Here is a 14,093-nt window from a genome sequence, read left to right as displayed (position 1 = left end):
CCTTTCTGAATTAGTTTTCGAAAGGTTATTTTCACTCCCCCGCCAGCTTCCCAGGGAAGCCGGCCGGCCCCGCAGAGAGGCAATCCCGCCCGGCTGCCCGGCACTGCCCGCACGGTGCCGAGCCCGCGCCCCAGCGGGGCGGCGTGTCGCAAGTAACGAGAGCGCGCTGTCCCGCGGGTGTGCGGTCACTGCTTAGGAACACTGTTTAGTCTCAGAACACGGCCTAGTCTCAGAATTCCTGTCTATTCCCCAAAGCTACTTGAGGTTTCGGTAATGCACTATTACCAGTTCGTATTCGCCTTTCTGCGGTGCTGTAAAGCTATCACAAAGGCCGAGGTCAGGGAGCAGCAACACGTGAGATTTCCACACACGCAATCTAAGACCAACCAATTTCTCCCTCTTTATCTCTTTAGCACTATCGCTGCCTCCCAGGACACTGAAGACTACCTGTGGGGCACTGGTGGCATTGTTGTCCCCGGGACACACGGGAGCACTGGGGGGGCGGGTGCCACGAACATTCTGGGGCATGGGAAGCACCGGGGATGCTGCTGCTGTGCCCCGGGAGCAGCGGGGAGCACTGGGGACACTGTCACCAGTTATGTTATGCACCCTCACGGCGGGGTCGGTCTCCCACCCCTCACGGCACCAGGGGCGCCGGGCGCGAGGACATCCGCCACCGACCACCTACGTGCCTCGCGCCCCGTCCCGCGCGCCACCACAACCGGGGCGGGGCCAAGCAAGGGGCGGGCGGGGAGCGGGGGGGTGGGGGGTGTGTGTGTGGGGGGGCGCCCTCCTTTGCGCATGCGCAGGAGGATTTCGCCGGGCCGTGGGGCGGGGCGCGCGCACCGCGCGCTGTGCCCCGGTTGGCCGGGGAAGGCGCACGCGCCGGAGAGAGCTCTCAGGCCCCGCCCCCAGAAGGGGCGGGTACCCGGCGGCGCAGCTCGCGATTGGCGGGGCTGGCGTCTGCGCGCGGGGAGGGCGGGGCGGCGGGCGCGGCCGGGCCATGTGTGCTGGGCGCCGCCGCAGAGCGGCCGGAGCCGCCGCCGCCGGCAGCGCCGTGCCCGCCCCGGGGAGCGGCGCAGAGCCCGAGAGATGTTCTCCTCTTGGGGCTTCCCCTGCGGCCGCATCCGCCTCGCCGGTCGGGCGGCAGCTCGCCGCTCCGCCCTGCTCCACCAGCGGACGGTGTCTTCCTCCGCCCCGCCGTGGCTGCCGCTGCTCGGCGGCGCCCACCGGCGCCTACTCGCGCCCGGCGGGCTGAGCCCCTTCGCGGCGGCGGCCGGGCGAGGGGCGGCGGGGGCCGCGCCGTGCGCCTCGGGGGCGGCGGGGGGCGGGTTCCGGCCGTCGCGGGTGGCGGTGGTGGTGAAGACGACGCGGTACGAGTTCGAGCAGCAGCGGTACCGCTACGCCGGACTCTCCGAGGAGGACCTGAAGCAGCTGGTGAGCGGCGGGAGGGGCCGGTGGTCCCGGCCACCGAGGGCGTTGCCGCGGGGCTGCAGCAGGGGTGGGGGGGTACCCAGGGTGATGCCCGGCTCCGGCGAGGGATGACAGGGGTGATGCCCGACATCGGAGCGGCTCTCGGGGTGATACCCGGCTCCGAGGGCGCCGCCGGGCCGCTGTGTCCGAGTGTCCCTGGTGCTTCCCCGGGCCTTGGTCGGGCGGAGCTGGCGGCCGTGGAGGTGAGTGGGGTCGCGGCCGCTGTCCCTGGGCTCTGCCCGAGCGCTGCCCCTGCTGCCGGCGGCTCTGCCCTCCCGCCGCCTCGCTCCCCGGGTCCCCGATCCCGATGGAGCCGCCGTGTGGCGCGGCCTGGAGAGGGGCACGAGTGGCGCTGCTGGGCATTCATCGCTTGCTGGCTGCCGAGAGACTTGAGTTTGGGTTTTACCCTTGGAGGGATTCCAGCAGCCCTCAGTAAACTGCAGTCCTTTTCTTACTGTATGTAGTATAAAGATTAGAGAAGTGCATGCTGAGGAAAGCGCAGTGTTGCAAAAAAATCCCCTCTTATGTCTTAGCGTGGACTGATTCGCATTTCTTCCGTTTTCTTGCCTCACATCCATCCTTACTCCATCCTTACGTATTTTCCTCCATTCACACAGCCAGATCTCTCTCAGATCCACCCTTCTTGTTACAGTTTTTAGAAAAGCCTTTTTCTTTAGTCTCTAAGGAACCTTTAATGTAAAGGTCCATTACTGATGGTATACTAAGGAAAGCAAGTTCTCTGAGAGTTGATACGTGCACCCAATGTCTTGTCTTCATCCCCATCAGGCTCAGTGACCTCACCCAGTACTCCCTTTACCCGGTGGCTGCCTTCCAGTGTTCATCTGCCACCGGTGGGCGGAAAGGTTGTACCTGCAGGAATTACTTTGGCTGCCAGCAGTCTGAAGTCCATGTCACAAGCTCATATTATTAATTTATCCACACATTCGTTTGTGTCTGGCAAGTCTTTGGTCACTTAAAACTTAATGTTTTAGAGCTCTGTTAGTTTGCAATGTTTGGATTAAACTGGTAGGTGTGCTTAACTTATGTAGCAAGGACAAATGACTGCATGGCCTTGCTTTGTAAAGAATTGGGATAAAATGTACAATATCTACAGCAATGTCTGTGTGCTTCAGTTGGTCATCTACCTTCTATGGAATTCCTGTCCTCATATTTTTTACATGTTTTGTACAGCTGTGTAGTCACAGTTCAACAAGTTGAATGTCAGTCTGTGTTGATTCTCATGTAGCTTCCTGTTGTTGAGTTGTCCCAGTACTTCCTTTCATACAGTGGTTAGGGAAAAAAAGGTCTCTCACAGCTCAACTGTAAGACCTTTTCTTTTCATTTAGCTATTTGTGAGAAGTTATTTCTTGTTGTTGAGTATAGAGGTTGTCCTCAGTGTGCAGCTAAGCCCAGAAAAAGCAGACTGGGTTTGTTAGGTTATTTTTCCTTAGCTGCCTCTGTACAGGCAGGACTGGGACACTGAATCAGTGAGCAGCGTTGCACATCCTTTAAGGTGCTCATGACTGAATGTAGTGTTAGCTGCAGTTTCTTTTCTCATGAGAATGCATATTTTGAATGATTGGTAACCTGTGAATGTGCTTTTTCAGAGAAGTAACTGTGAACTCAGTGGGTGATTGTAATCGTTGTAGAAACACCTTAGAGTTTGTCCTTTTGGAGAAACTTACAGGTAGACAATAATTCTTGGTATTTGTGACAATTCTAGGACTTTTCTAGGACTGGTGCTTTTTTAACAACTACCTTTCCCGTTAAAATACTGCCTTGTGAGGAATTGCAGCGATAAAACTTAGTGTCGCCAGGTAGACAAAGCCCAACTTGCCTAACTGTGTGTGTAGCAATATGGAGTTAAGCTCTTGCTGTATGGGCGGGAATACAAAGATTTGTGCCAGAACATATTGAAAAGGTCTTGCAGAATTTTGTTTTTGAAACAGGAAATAAGAGAATAAAGGAATTCTCCTTGATTCCCATTTCTTAAACTTTTTAGCTAATCTGTAAAAATTTCAGTATTTGCATTTTGCTGTGACTCGTGTCAGATTTTTTTTTCCTCAGACTGAGCTAATGGCAGCCTCACTGAATATATTATGTGAAGATTCAGAACAATCTTATCCTCACTGTTGGGGAGATCACTTTGTAGCAGAGTGATTGCTGTGAAATGTCCTTCCCCCACAGTGCCATTGTGGGCAGCTTGGGAACACGAAGCATTTTTCTCCCTGGTGTTAGCTGCAGTCCATGCTCCCTGTGTCTCTGTTTCTTCTGGGGAGGCTTTGGAAGCTGCTCCAAGGCAGCTGTTCTCAGAAATGAGCCCAGGCACACTGTCTTTGGGTTTGCATCTCAGTTGTGTTAAAGGGCCACACAGAAGGCAGGGTAGGAGTTGAGTTCATGTGAAGGTCTCAGGTTGGGATGCAGGAAAAGAGTGAACAAAAAGAGCATAGGAGAGGTTTGGCTCCTTTGATGCTCAGAGCTGCTGGCTGACCCAGATGTGTTGGTGGTGGAGGTTGCACTGTAGGGGCTCAGGCTTGAGTGATCCTGGAGGAGGCTCATGGTGTAAGGAAGCCAGCACCAAAGGAAGAGCATGATGCTGTCATCTTCTATCATGGACCTTCAGATGGCCAGACACTGGCTGTCCGAAATGCAGAAATTCAGTTTAAGGCAGTGTTGGAAGTTTTGATTTGAGCAACCATACCTGGGCTTGTTGCCTGCCTGTTGTGCGCAAAAGAGACGTTTGCACTTTTCTAGAGGATAACTGATGTCTGTACTTGGAAACTTCAGATATCAGTATAGCACAGTTAATGAAAATTGTGGGCTTAATCAGTTCTGCCTGATCACCAAGACAGGAGAGCAGTCCTGAACGTAGGTGTTTCAATTGGTGTGTTTGTGTTAAGGCTGACTATGCAGCTAAGTAACTTAATGCAGAAATGGTGGTGCCTTTGGGCACACACACATCCTAATGAGGTGAGATTTGTTCCATGTTTAAGGAGGCTGAAAATAAGTCATTGGCATACACCAATGTGTACTAAAATATGATATGGATCGTAGTATATATTTATTATATTGTTATTATATATACTATATATAGTTATTATATATATTATTATATATCATAATTATTATCTATGATATATACAGTATAAATCACAGTATCCTCCAGTAAGCAAATACTAGTAATGGAGGTGACTGGCTGACATTTTTAATAAGCCATAAAGACCCTGGGCACCTGTAGCTTAAACCTTTCAGTGGCCTTACTTTTGGACACCAAATGAGTTGTATTATACAAACACTATGAAATATTGCAAAGTCAAAGCTGCAGGGTCACAATTCTGGAATTCTTTCTCTGTGCAGACAGAGATAGGAGAGGTAAAGCAGTCCAGACATCAGAAGGGCAAAACTAATGGTGGAGACATGGAGGGCAAGGGCTACTTTCACAGATCTACTAAACACTCTTTGGTTTATGAAATTTAAGGGGCTGTTGGATTTCTAAAACTTGCAATTACCAACTTAAAGTTATACTAATCTTTCTCCCAAGTCCCTACAAACAGTTTTCGTACCAGAAGTAATAGCAATTTATATTTCTGGGGACTTACTTTACTGGGATTAGCACCTAAATAGGACTAGTTACGAAAATGAATGATCCAGTCAACTAATATTGAGGGCTATTTCATGTTCTGTTTATTTCACTCTCCGTAAATCCATGCAGAGGAACCACTGCTGTTGTCCTTATGTAAACCAAGAGAATATAATGCCCCAGTAATAGAGCTTGTTTCCTGACTTCTGGTTTTTGTTTTGTTTGGTAGTGCAGATGTGGTAAGTTGCTGACTTCTCACAGCTGTAAGGTATTTAGGGAAGATGAACAATTTACCTGTCCACATAACTTTTCATATGAGACAACATTTTCAGAGATAATTAGAACTGTGAAATGTATGTTTGTCGTGGTTTTACTTGGAAGGAGGTTGTTCAGTATGGACTAGAGTTGATATTCTCTTGTGGCTGGTTTATGTGTCTTTATTTGGGGCAGGTAGGGAGAGCAAGTTGGAGGTTTGGAACAAGTTTTGGCTCTTTTGGACCACTGCAACTAATTGCTAGGGGTGGTAATCTCAGTGATGTGAAGCTCATACAGCTTTATAGAAGACTAGTGTCTGGGTAGTGAAGAGGTAACCTGTTGTCAGGATATTTCCTGCCCTGAATGAGGCCAGTGTGAACTTGCACAGGTGATGCATAGGGCAGCAGCAACGTCCTGAGGAGGGCTGGCCAGGAAGGAAGGAATGAGTGTTACCCAGCAGGTACGTGAGCTTCAGCTGGGGCTCCTGTGTTGTGTGCTCAAACAGCCCCGTAGAGCTGTGGGTGGGGTGTGGGGGGGTGTATGTAGTGCATTCTCCCACACTCCTTCTCCTGATTTGGATGTGTACAGCACCAGTTGTTGCTAGCCTCTGAAGTAAAGTTTTCATGTCTTTTCGAAAATTCCTTTTGTGGGAAATGTACTGTTTTACCTTTAACTTGATAGGTGATGGATTTTTGGTTCTAATTACTGAAAAATTCTTTGCTATTTTTTGCATTAAGTAGTGAAAGATACCCTTATAGTATCACTTCTGAATTACTTTTCCTAGGTACTAGTGTTACAGGCTTGTATCTCTTATACCATCACCTGAAGATACAGTTTTGGAAAATATCCCGGTATTTTATTCATAGATTTCTGGTTTAGAGGACTGTGCTTCGATGCTGATGCCTATGATCCTCTCAAACACTTATTTAGAAAGTGCTACTCAAATATTTTCAGAGTACTGGGATTTCTGTAAACGCAAAGAAGGCAGCAGAATGAAAAAGCAATATGCAAACTTCAAAGTTCAACTCAATTCTAATTTTAAAATATGTTAATTTAGCAGACAACTAAAAAAACATTGCTTTTCTGAAAATCAGTACGTATGAGGGCATTTAACCCTGCGTCCTCTTGTGGATCCAGATGTACAGGGTATATTTGAAGGTAGTATCTCTAAATATAACTTCCTTAATGAATGAGGTGATACTCTGAAGTTTTCATTGTTCTGTTGAATTCAGACTACCCATCTCTTCTGACCTTGTAAATGTGAATTTTTTCAGTGTATGTTCTTTTACAGAGCATGTAAAGTGTTTTAAAGCTTTTGGGACTACTATTTCCTACCTTATCCTGAAAAGAGGGAGAAGTACTGACTCAGTTTAGTGACTTGAAGCATACAGAAATCAAGACACAGGTTATATTCCACTAGGATTATATAAAGCTAAAGACACTTTTTTTTTCAGAAAAACAAAATTGAGCTAATCCACTGGAAACTGAGATGGGTGTAAATGTTTTTCAAGTTACACAGACATGGTGTGCATTTGTTTATCTTTACCTTTGAAATTTGATGTATTTGCATTAGTGTTAAGTCACTGTACTGGCATCTGCTTTATTATATTTTTTCTCCTGTTTTGTTATTCTAAGATGGGTCGGGAAAATGATGGAAACAAATGCAATATAGTAATTACTTTTCCCATAAGATTTGTTTTTCCACTACACCATTCAAGTATGCTCAGGCACATACAGCACATATAAAAGTAGGGCATTCCAGTGTAATTTACCTAAATTAAACTTCTGGGACTATATCACCAATCATACTATGCTTTATATAGCTGAAGAAGGCTGCTTCTTGGAATTGACTTTAATGCTGGTTTTAAGTACTTCGTTAATTGTAATTTACAGCATCATGTAGGTTTTGTGCTGAATTAATGAGAGTAATTGAATTGCCTGGATTGCACAGTGAAGTGAAGAAAGTTAGTGAAGAAAGCAGTTACCACTGTTTATAGTTGAAACAACAATTTGCTGTGCCTTAGCCTTTGAATTGCAAACCACTGTGTGTATTCTTCAGATGTGGTTAAAATGGCAATAATGCTTCAATGTGGTGGATGAACAATTAGAAGACAGTTCATGGCATTTTAACTGTTTTTCATGTGTGCATCAAACTTGCCCTAAAGCAGCAATTCTGTAAAACTTCAGGAACATAATGTTGCAGTTAAGTCGGCTATTACAGAAGTCATGGTATACAAAATGCTACAATATCTATACTTCCCAGTCATTATTATTCAACAGAAGATACATTAGTCTACAGCAGCATTTGAAGGCTTGCCGTGATGTTGTAATGAATGTGAGGGGTCTAAGTTACTGAAGAAGAGAGTGAGGAAAATATAAAGAAAAAATATTCCTAGCTGAAGTATTCCTCTGGACTTCTGCAGTATGAGGGGTGATGCAACAAACTGGTAGAAACGTAGCAAGTAGCCTAAACTGGTATAACAAAGAACAATATTGGGAAAAATACTGAGCTGTCAATTGACAGCAAGTTAGTAAATCAAGTCAGTATGCTGGTAAGGTAATGCCTTCTTGCCTTTCTTATGTGGTAAGTAGTGACTTACTGCATTGGTTAACTTAGCACATTTATTTAAAAGAGGTGGCTAGAGCCTGTATAATATGTAATAATCCAGGCTGTGAAGGAGGAGGAATTGGATTTAATGCTATGACTTGTAGCTCAACAATAGTTTTATTGGAAAACTTGATTCATGTTCAAGACCTTACGGGAGACTTAAGCCTGAGCCTTGGTACTTCTGATCCACAGTAGGAGTTTGTTTTGGGAACTGATTGGTTTCTTTGATGCTTTAGTTAAAGTAAATACTCATTATTAAAGCCTTCCTGTAAACTATGCATTTATGGATTGGACTTTTTAGCTAATTCATTATCAGAAGCCAGTGCAACTTAAGTTCACGCAGAACCTGCAGCTGGTGACTGAGACTGGTTGTAAGGTTTACTTTAGATAGGGTTTCAGAGCACTTGGGCAAGTCTGAATGAGCTAGACTGCAGGCCCTTAAAGGAGCTGGGTGTCCCAGAATGGGTTAATTCACTCTATTACTGTACACTGTAATCACAAACTCTACTGCAAGCGTAATTCTACTGAAACTGGCCCTGTTGATACCAAAAGGTTGAGTGTATTGGGTTTGTGTGGCCAGGTTTTGGTAGTGGGGAGGACTACAGCTGTGGCTTCTGTAAAAAGCTGCCAGAAGCTTCCTCTGTGCATGACAGCTGATGCCAGCTGGACCCAAGATGGAAAGTCACTGGCACAGGTCAAGCCATTTAGAGGTGGTAGTGTCATCTCAGTTGGTAGCATATTTAAGAGAGGAAAAAAAAAAATACTGTACAAATGTAATTGCTCTCAGAGAGGAGAGGAGTGAGTGTGAGAGGAGCAGCTCTGCAGACACAGGGTCAGCGAAGGAGGAGGGGCAGCAGCAGCTCCAGGAGCCAGAGCAGAGATTCCCGTGCAGCCCTTGGTGAGGCAGCTCTGCCCCTGCAGCACAGGGAGGGGCAGGGGGAGCAGAGATCCACCTGCAGCCCCTGGAGGAGCCACACCAGAGCAGGTGGATGTGCCTAAGGGGGCTGTGACCCCATGGGAAGCCCTCCTGGCAGGACCTGTGGCCTGTGCAGAGAGCAGCCCACACTGGAGGACACTTGGCAGGACAAGGAGCAGTGAAGCAGCCTGTGCCTGAAGGACTGCACCCTGTGGAGGGGACCACTGGAGCAGTTTGTGGAGAGCTGCAGCCCATGGAAAAGACTTATGCTGGAGAAGTATTTGAAAAATTATCTCCCATGGGAGAACCCCCAGGTTGGAGCAGGGGAAAGAGCTCCTCTAGTTGAACAGTGTCTGAAACAACTTGAGATGAACTTGACTGAATCCCCCATGCTCATGTCCCTATTCTGTTGAGGGGAAAGGAGGGAGAGCAGGAATAAATGGAGGGAAGATGTTTTTAAGATTTCTTTTGCTTCTCATTATCCTGACGTGATTTTGATTCATAATAAATTTGGTTCATTTCAAAAAGCTGAGTCTGTTTAGTCTTGATGGTAACTGGTGAGTAATCTCTGTCTTTATCTCAGCTTGTGACCCTTTCCTTATATTTTCTCTTACCTATCTCATTGTGAAGGGGTGTGATAAGAGCAGCTTTGGTGGGCATCTGGCATCCGGCCAGTCAGGGTCAACATGCCACATTAAGTCAGTGACTTTTCAAATTCAGTAAGTCTGGAATTTTTCAATAAATACTTAAATTTGACTAGGTTTTTTTCCTAAATATGGTGGTCTTACTGTCTTGAGTCTTTAGCTATAGCCAAGCAATATGAGATGTGATCATGTGTTTACTATTTCTAGTGCAAGAACAATTAGACCACATTTCCCCTTTTAAGAAGGCAAGCAACTTATGTGAAAGGAGGAATATTAAAGATCTCTCTCAGCCTGTCTTCACAGGAGAGGTTCTCCAACCCTCCGATCCTCTTTGTGTCTCTCCTCTGTACTCACTCCAAGTCCGTGCCCTTCCTGTGCTGGGAGCCCAGAGCTGGATGCAGGGCTCCAGGTGGGTCTCAGCAGAGCAGAGGGACAGAATCCCCTCCCTCTCCTGCTGCCCCTGGGGCTCTGCATGCAGCCTGGGGTGTCTTTCTGGGCTGTGAGCTCACATTGCTGAGCCATATCCAGCTGTTCATTCACCAACACCTTCTAGACCTTCTCTATGGCTGGTCTCAATTCCATCATCCCACAGCCAGTATTGGTATTGCCCCAACCTGGGTGCAATTGCATTTGGCCTTGTTGAATTTTATGAGGTTTATACGGACCCACCCCTCAAGCCAGTCAGGGTCCCATGGATGACACCTCCACCCTCCAGCGTATCAGCTGCACCCTGTCTTGGTGTTGTCAGCAAACTTGCTGTCATGGGTGTGAACACAGCAGTTGAAGTTCACAAATGGTGCTTATTTTCTGCTATAAATCAAGGGTAGGTGTGGTATCCTGTGCTTACTTGTGAAAGTTAGTGTTATGTCCAAACCTGGGTATCTGTTGTGTACAATCACCAAATTCAGCTCCCCCATCAGTTCCAGCTGATGGCTGGTAAAAACACTCACCATTCAGCGTTGTGGTTCAAGCTTGCTGTGCCTGCCTAGGAGACCCATTTCTCCTAAGACACATGAAATGTGTCTCCAAGGTACAGATTCCTGTTGGGCAAGTTCTGCTAAGGCTTGCTGCTCAGTGTTTATCTATTCTATTGTTGGCATTTTATTATCTTAAGATTTGGAAGCTGAACCATGCTTTAATCCCATGTACTTGTAGGTGGATTTTTTTTATGTTTTGAAATAGAGAAGCTTAATATTTCGTTAGAGCTCCTAACAAATCCCGCAGTTTAGTGTGTGCCTGACATGTGAGTAAAACTGCATTTGTTTTTAGTGTGACAAACCAAGCTTTATTTTAACTAGTTAACATTAGAGCATAGGATAATTACTTGCCTGTAGATTGACAGTCTTTGACTTTGATAATTAAGGAAGTTTTAATGAAAGTCAAATTTAGTCAGGAATGCTAAGAGAAGCGTATGGCTTGAAACACATCCTATATTCAGAGCTGTTCTAGTTCTAACCTTAATGTATTGAGAAAAATATTTTTTCTATAAGTCTGTCAAACTCTTGTTTCTTTTAAGCAGAACAAAACTGAACACTAACTTTGGTTATACTTCGTCCATGTGGTTAAATCTCAAGAGACAATTTCTGAAAATACAGGACTTAAAATGCCATACTCTGCTTAGAAACAGATTGTTATGTCAGTGCTCATCGTATTTTTGTCTTGAGTTTTAAAATTCAAATTTTTTCTATTCAGCTGTTGATCTCTAAATCCATTTGTATTGTTTAGTGGTTCTTTCTGTAGGAATTAGATATATTGTAAAGCAGTGATCTGTTCTTGTTTTCCAGCTGGGGTGCATGTGTGGGCAAGTTCATTGTGGAAATTTGGAAGAGTAATTGTTTCTAGATCTATGCTTTTTGTGGTTGTTGTTAGGGTTGTTGTCTTTTTTTTTTTCCTTTTTTTTTTCTTTCTTTCTAGTCAGACATTTAGTTTAACTCCTCGATGACCAAGAGTTGTAAAACAAGTGATTGGTATTAGCTTCACCCTGGTGCAGTTTAAGACTGCATGAAGGTTAGTGCTATAAAGGTTAGGCATAAGCCTAGTAGTGAGGATATATATGTATTCATATAAGGCCAAAGTTCATCTGAAAAGTTCCATTTAATTTTACTAGACAAGTCTGGGGAGGACCACAAAGATGATCATGGGGCTGGAGCACCTCTCCTGTGAGGACAAGACAGTTTCAGCTGTTCAGCCTTGAGAAGAGAAAGCTCCGAGGAGTGCTTATAGCACCTTCTAGTACCTGAAGGGACTCCACAGGAAAGCTGAAGAGAAACCTTTTGTCAGTGAGTGTATTGATAAGATGAAGGAAATGGATTTAACCTGAAAGAAGGAAGATACAGCTTAGCTGTTAGGAAGACCTTCTTTACTGTGAAGCCTTTTGCAAATCAGGACAATTAACTCCATAAATGTAGCACAGCCATTTAAACTAAAAATCTGGGCACAGATTGCCCAGAGAACTTGTGAATGCACTATCCCTCAAAGTGTCCAAGTTCAGATTGGATGGAGCTCTAAGGAACCTGGTCTAGTAAAAGGTGTCCCTGTCTAGAACAGGGTGGCTGGAACTACCCAGCTCTTTAAGATGATCTTTGAGGTCCCTGCCAACTCAGATTACTCTGTGATTCTGCTAGGATGAGAAGCAGAAGGTGCTTAGTTGACAAATTTACTCCAGCCTATATCCATGTTACTGTATTGAGAGACCATACTCTTTTATCTTAATGCTTAATGATCAATGCCAGTAGGACTCAGCTATGGCTTTTCTTTTCCCATTTTCTAAATCGAGAGTCATAATACACATATGTAGACTACAATGAGTATTCTGATGTTACTTGGCTTTGTTTTGGCTTCTGTATTTGTGTCTAGAAGCCATGTCTTTGTTGTGCAGCATTTTTCCTGCAGGGCAAACATGCAGAGGACAGCAGACCTACAGTTTAAACCAAATGAGTTGGGACTTGCCAGAGGTTGCAGGCTGAGACTACAGAAGGAAGGCAGTCAAACAAAAGTCCCTTGAATAAGTGACTGTTAGAGGAACTTTGTGAAAAAACATCATTTCCTTAAGGAAGGATCAGGCCAGGATATTCAAGAAGAGCTATTTTTAGATACTTGATTTAGACCTTTTCTCCTTCAGTCTAAGGAAAAATAGCTCCGTTCATAGGAAATGTTCTGTTCCCCTGAGTATGTTTTCCACTACAAGCTCTTCTGGAAACCCATTTCTCATTGCATTTCTGCTGTGAGGTTAGAACTACTACTGAAGTTGTGCCTGAATGTATTTTTGTCCAATTTATCTTTGTTTTCATATGCTAATGCAGTTTTTTTGCTAGAATAGCTCTTGTATATATATGCATGCATTTTATTTTGTGTAGTATTAAGTTCAGATTAACAGATCTAATTGTAAATCACAGCTTCCTCCAAAGGAAGAAAAGCTTGAAAGTTATCTTCATGCAGAATTTAATACCTCTGTGCCTTTTTGAGGAGTCATTTGACAAAACTCAAGCCTGGCATAGGTTTTGGGTCCTGTCTGATGACTGGGCTCAGGAGCCAGCCTGTCCTTGTGCTGTCTGTACATCCCAAGTGTCTTCAAGGCTCTTTAGGGAGGTAATCATGCACACAGCAACTGGACTGCCTGATCTTTGTCTTCATCACTTTTGAAGTAAAAAACAGGTGCTGGTCTCAGTTGGGTCTTACACTTTGCCCTAAGTGCAAACCTCTTTCCAGCAGCAGCATTTGTCATGTTTTAGTGTGGCACTCAAGTGCTGGATATGAGGCAGGAGCAGAGGCAGTGAAATACAGGTACATCTGAACATTGGGAGACAGCTTTTCACTGTGGGGGTGACTGGACACTGACACAGTTTGCCCAGACATGTGGTAGAGGCTCCATCTGTGGAGGTCTTCTGAAGCCACCTGGATCTGGACAGGTGGATTCAGATGCCCGTGCTTGAGCTTGGGATTGGACCAGAGGTCCATTCTAGCTCAGCCACTGTGTGACTCTGTGCTTCTGACCACAAGGACTGTCAGCACTTCTCTGGTTCTTCAGAGTAGTTGAGTGAGAGCAGCCTGCTGATTAGTGTTCCTGCTGGATATACTTGACTGTGGTCAGGCTCACTTGGGCTTCCCCTTTGTAAGTTCTTAGATTAATGAACTTCCAAGTTATCTCTGAACACAAGAGAGATGAGGCTGGAGATGAACAGACTGTTGTAATCTCTGGAGCCTTTTGCAAATCAGGACAATTAACTCCATAAATGTAGCACAGCCATTTAAACTAAAGGCCCAAACTTTTAATTTTTCTTGCTTAGTAATGTGTGCTTACTTGTTCTAGAGGTAAATTCAAATAAGACAGTTACATATTCAGTGCCTATACTACAGTGCTGCTGAAATGGTTCATGTAGTTGTCAGAATACTGATAGTTTATTTGCTGAGCAACCTCTTCTGTTTTCTGAAGCTGTTGATGAAATAATTTAACTCAGCTATGGCAAATGTAAATTACAGAACGGACTCTGTTCCATAGCAGTGGCACTTCCCATTCCTCTCCTTCCTGGTGATGCCAGGGAAGTGCTAGGTGTTGGCTTACCCCTGATGTTGATGGCTCAAAAACCTGCAAACGATCACACAGAGAATTATTACATC

General features: G+C 45.3%; 1 protein-coding gene across 2 annotated transcripts in view; it reads left to right on the top strand.

The window, feature by feature from the left end:
• Positions 1-954: 954 nt before the first annotated feature.
• NADK2 (NAD kinase 2, mitochondrial) overlaps positions 955-14,093 on the top strand; it is a 30,215-nt gene continuing 17,076 nt past the window's right edge. For both annotated transcript variants that reach the window (XM_030258752.4, XM_030258750.4), the window contains exon 1: positions 955-1,437. In XM_030258752.4, coding sequence (XP_030114612.4) covers positions 1,093-1,437 — 345 coding nt within the window. In that variant the 5' untranslated portion in view covers positions 955-1,092. The remainder of the gene's footprint in view (positions 1,438-14,093) is intronic.

Source organism: Taeniopygia guttata, chromosome Z, assembly GCF_048771995.1.
Source record: "Taeniopygia guttata chromosome Z, bTaeGut7.mat, whole genome shotgun sequence".
Classification (NCBI taxonomy): Eukaryota; Metazoa; Chordata; class Aves; order Passeriformes; family Estrildidae; genus Taeniopygia; species Taeniopygia guttata.
The sequence above is the reverse complement of the archived record's forward strand: the minus strand, read 5'-3'. Positions and strand labels throughout refer to the sequence as shown.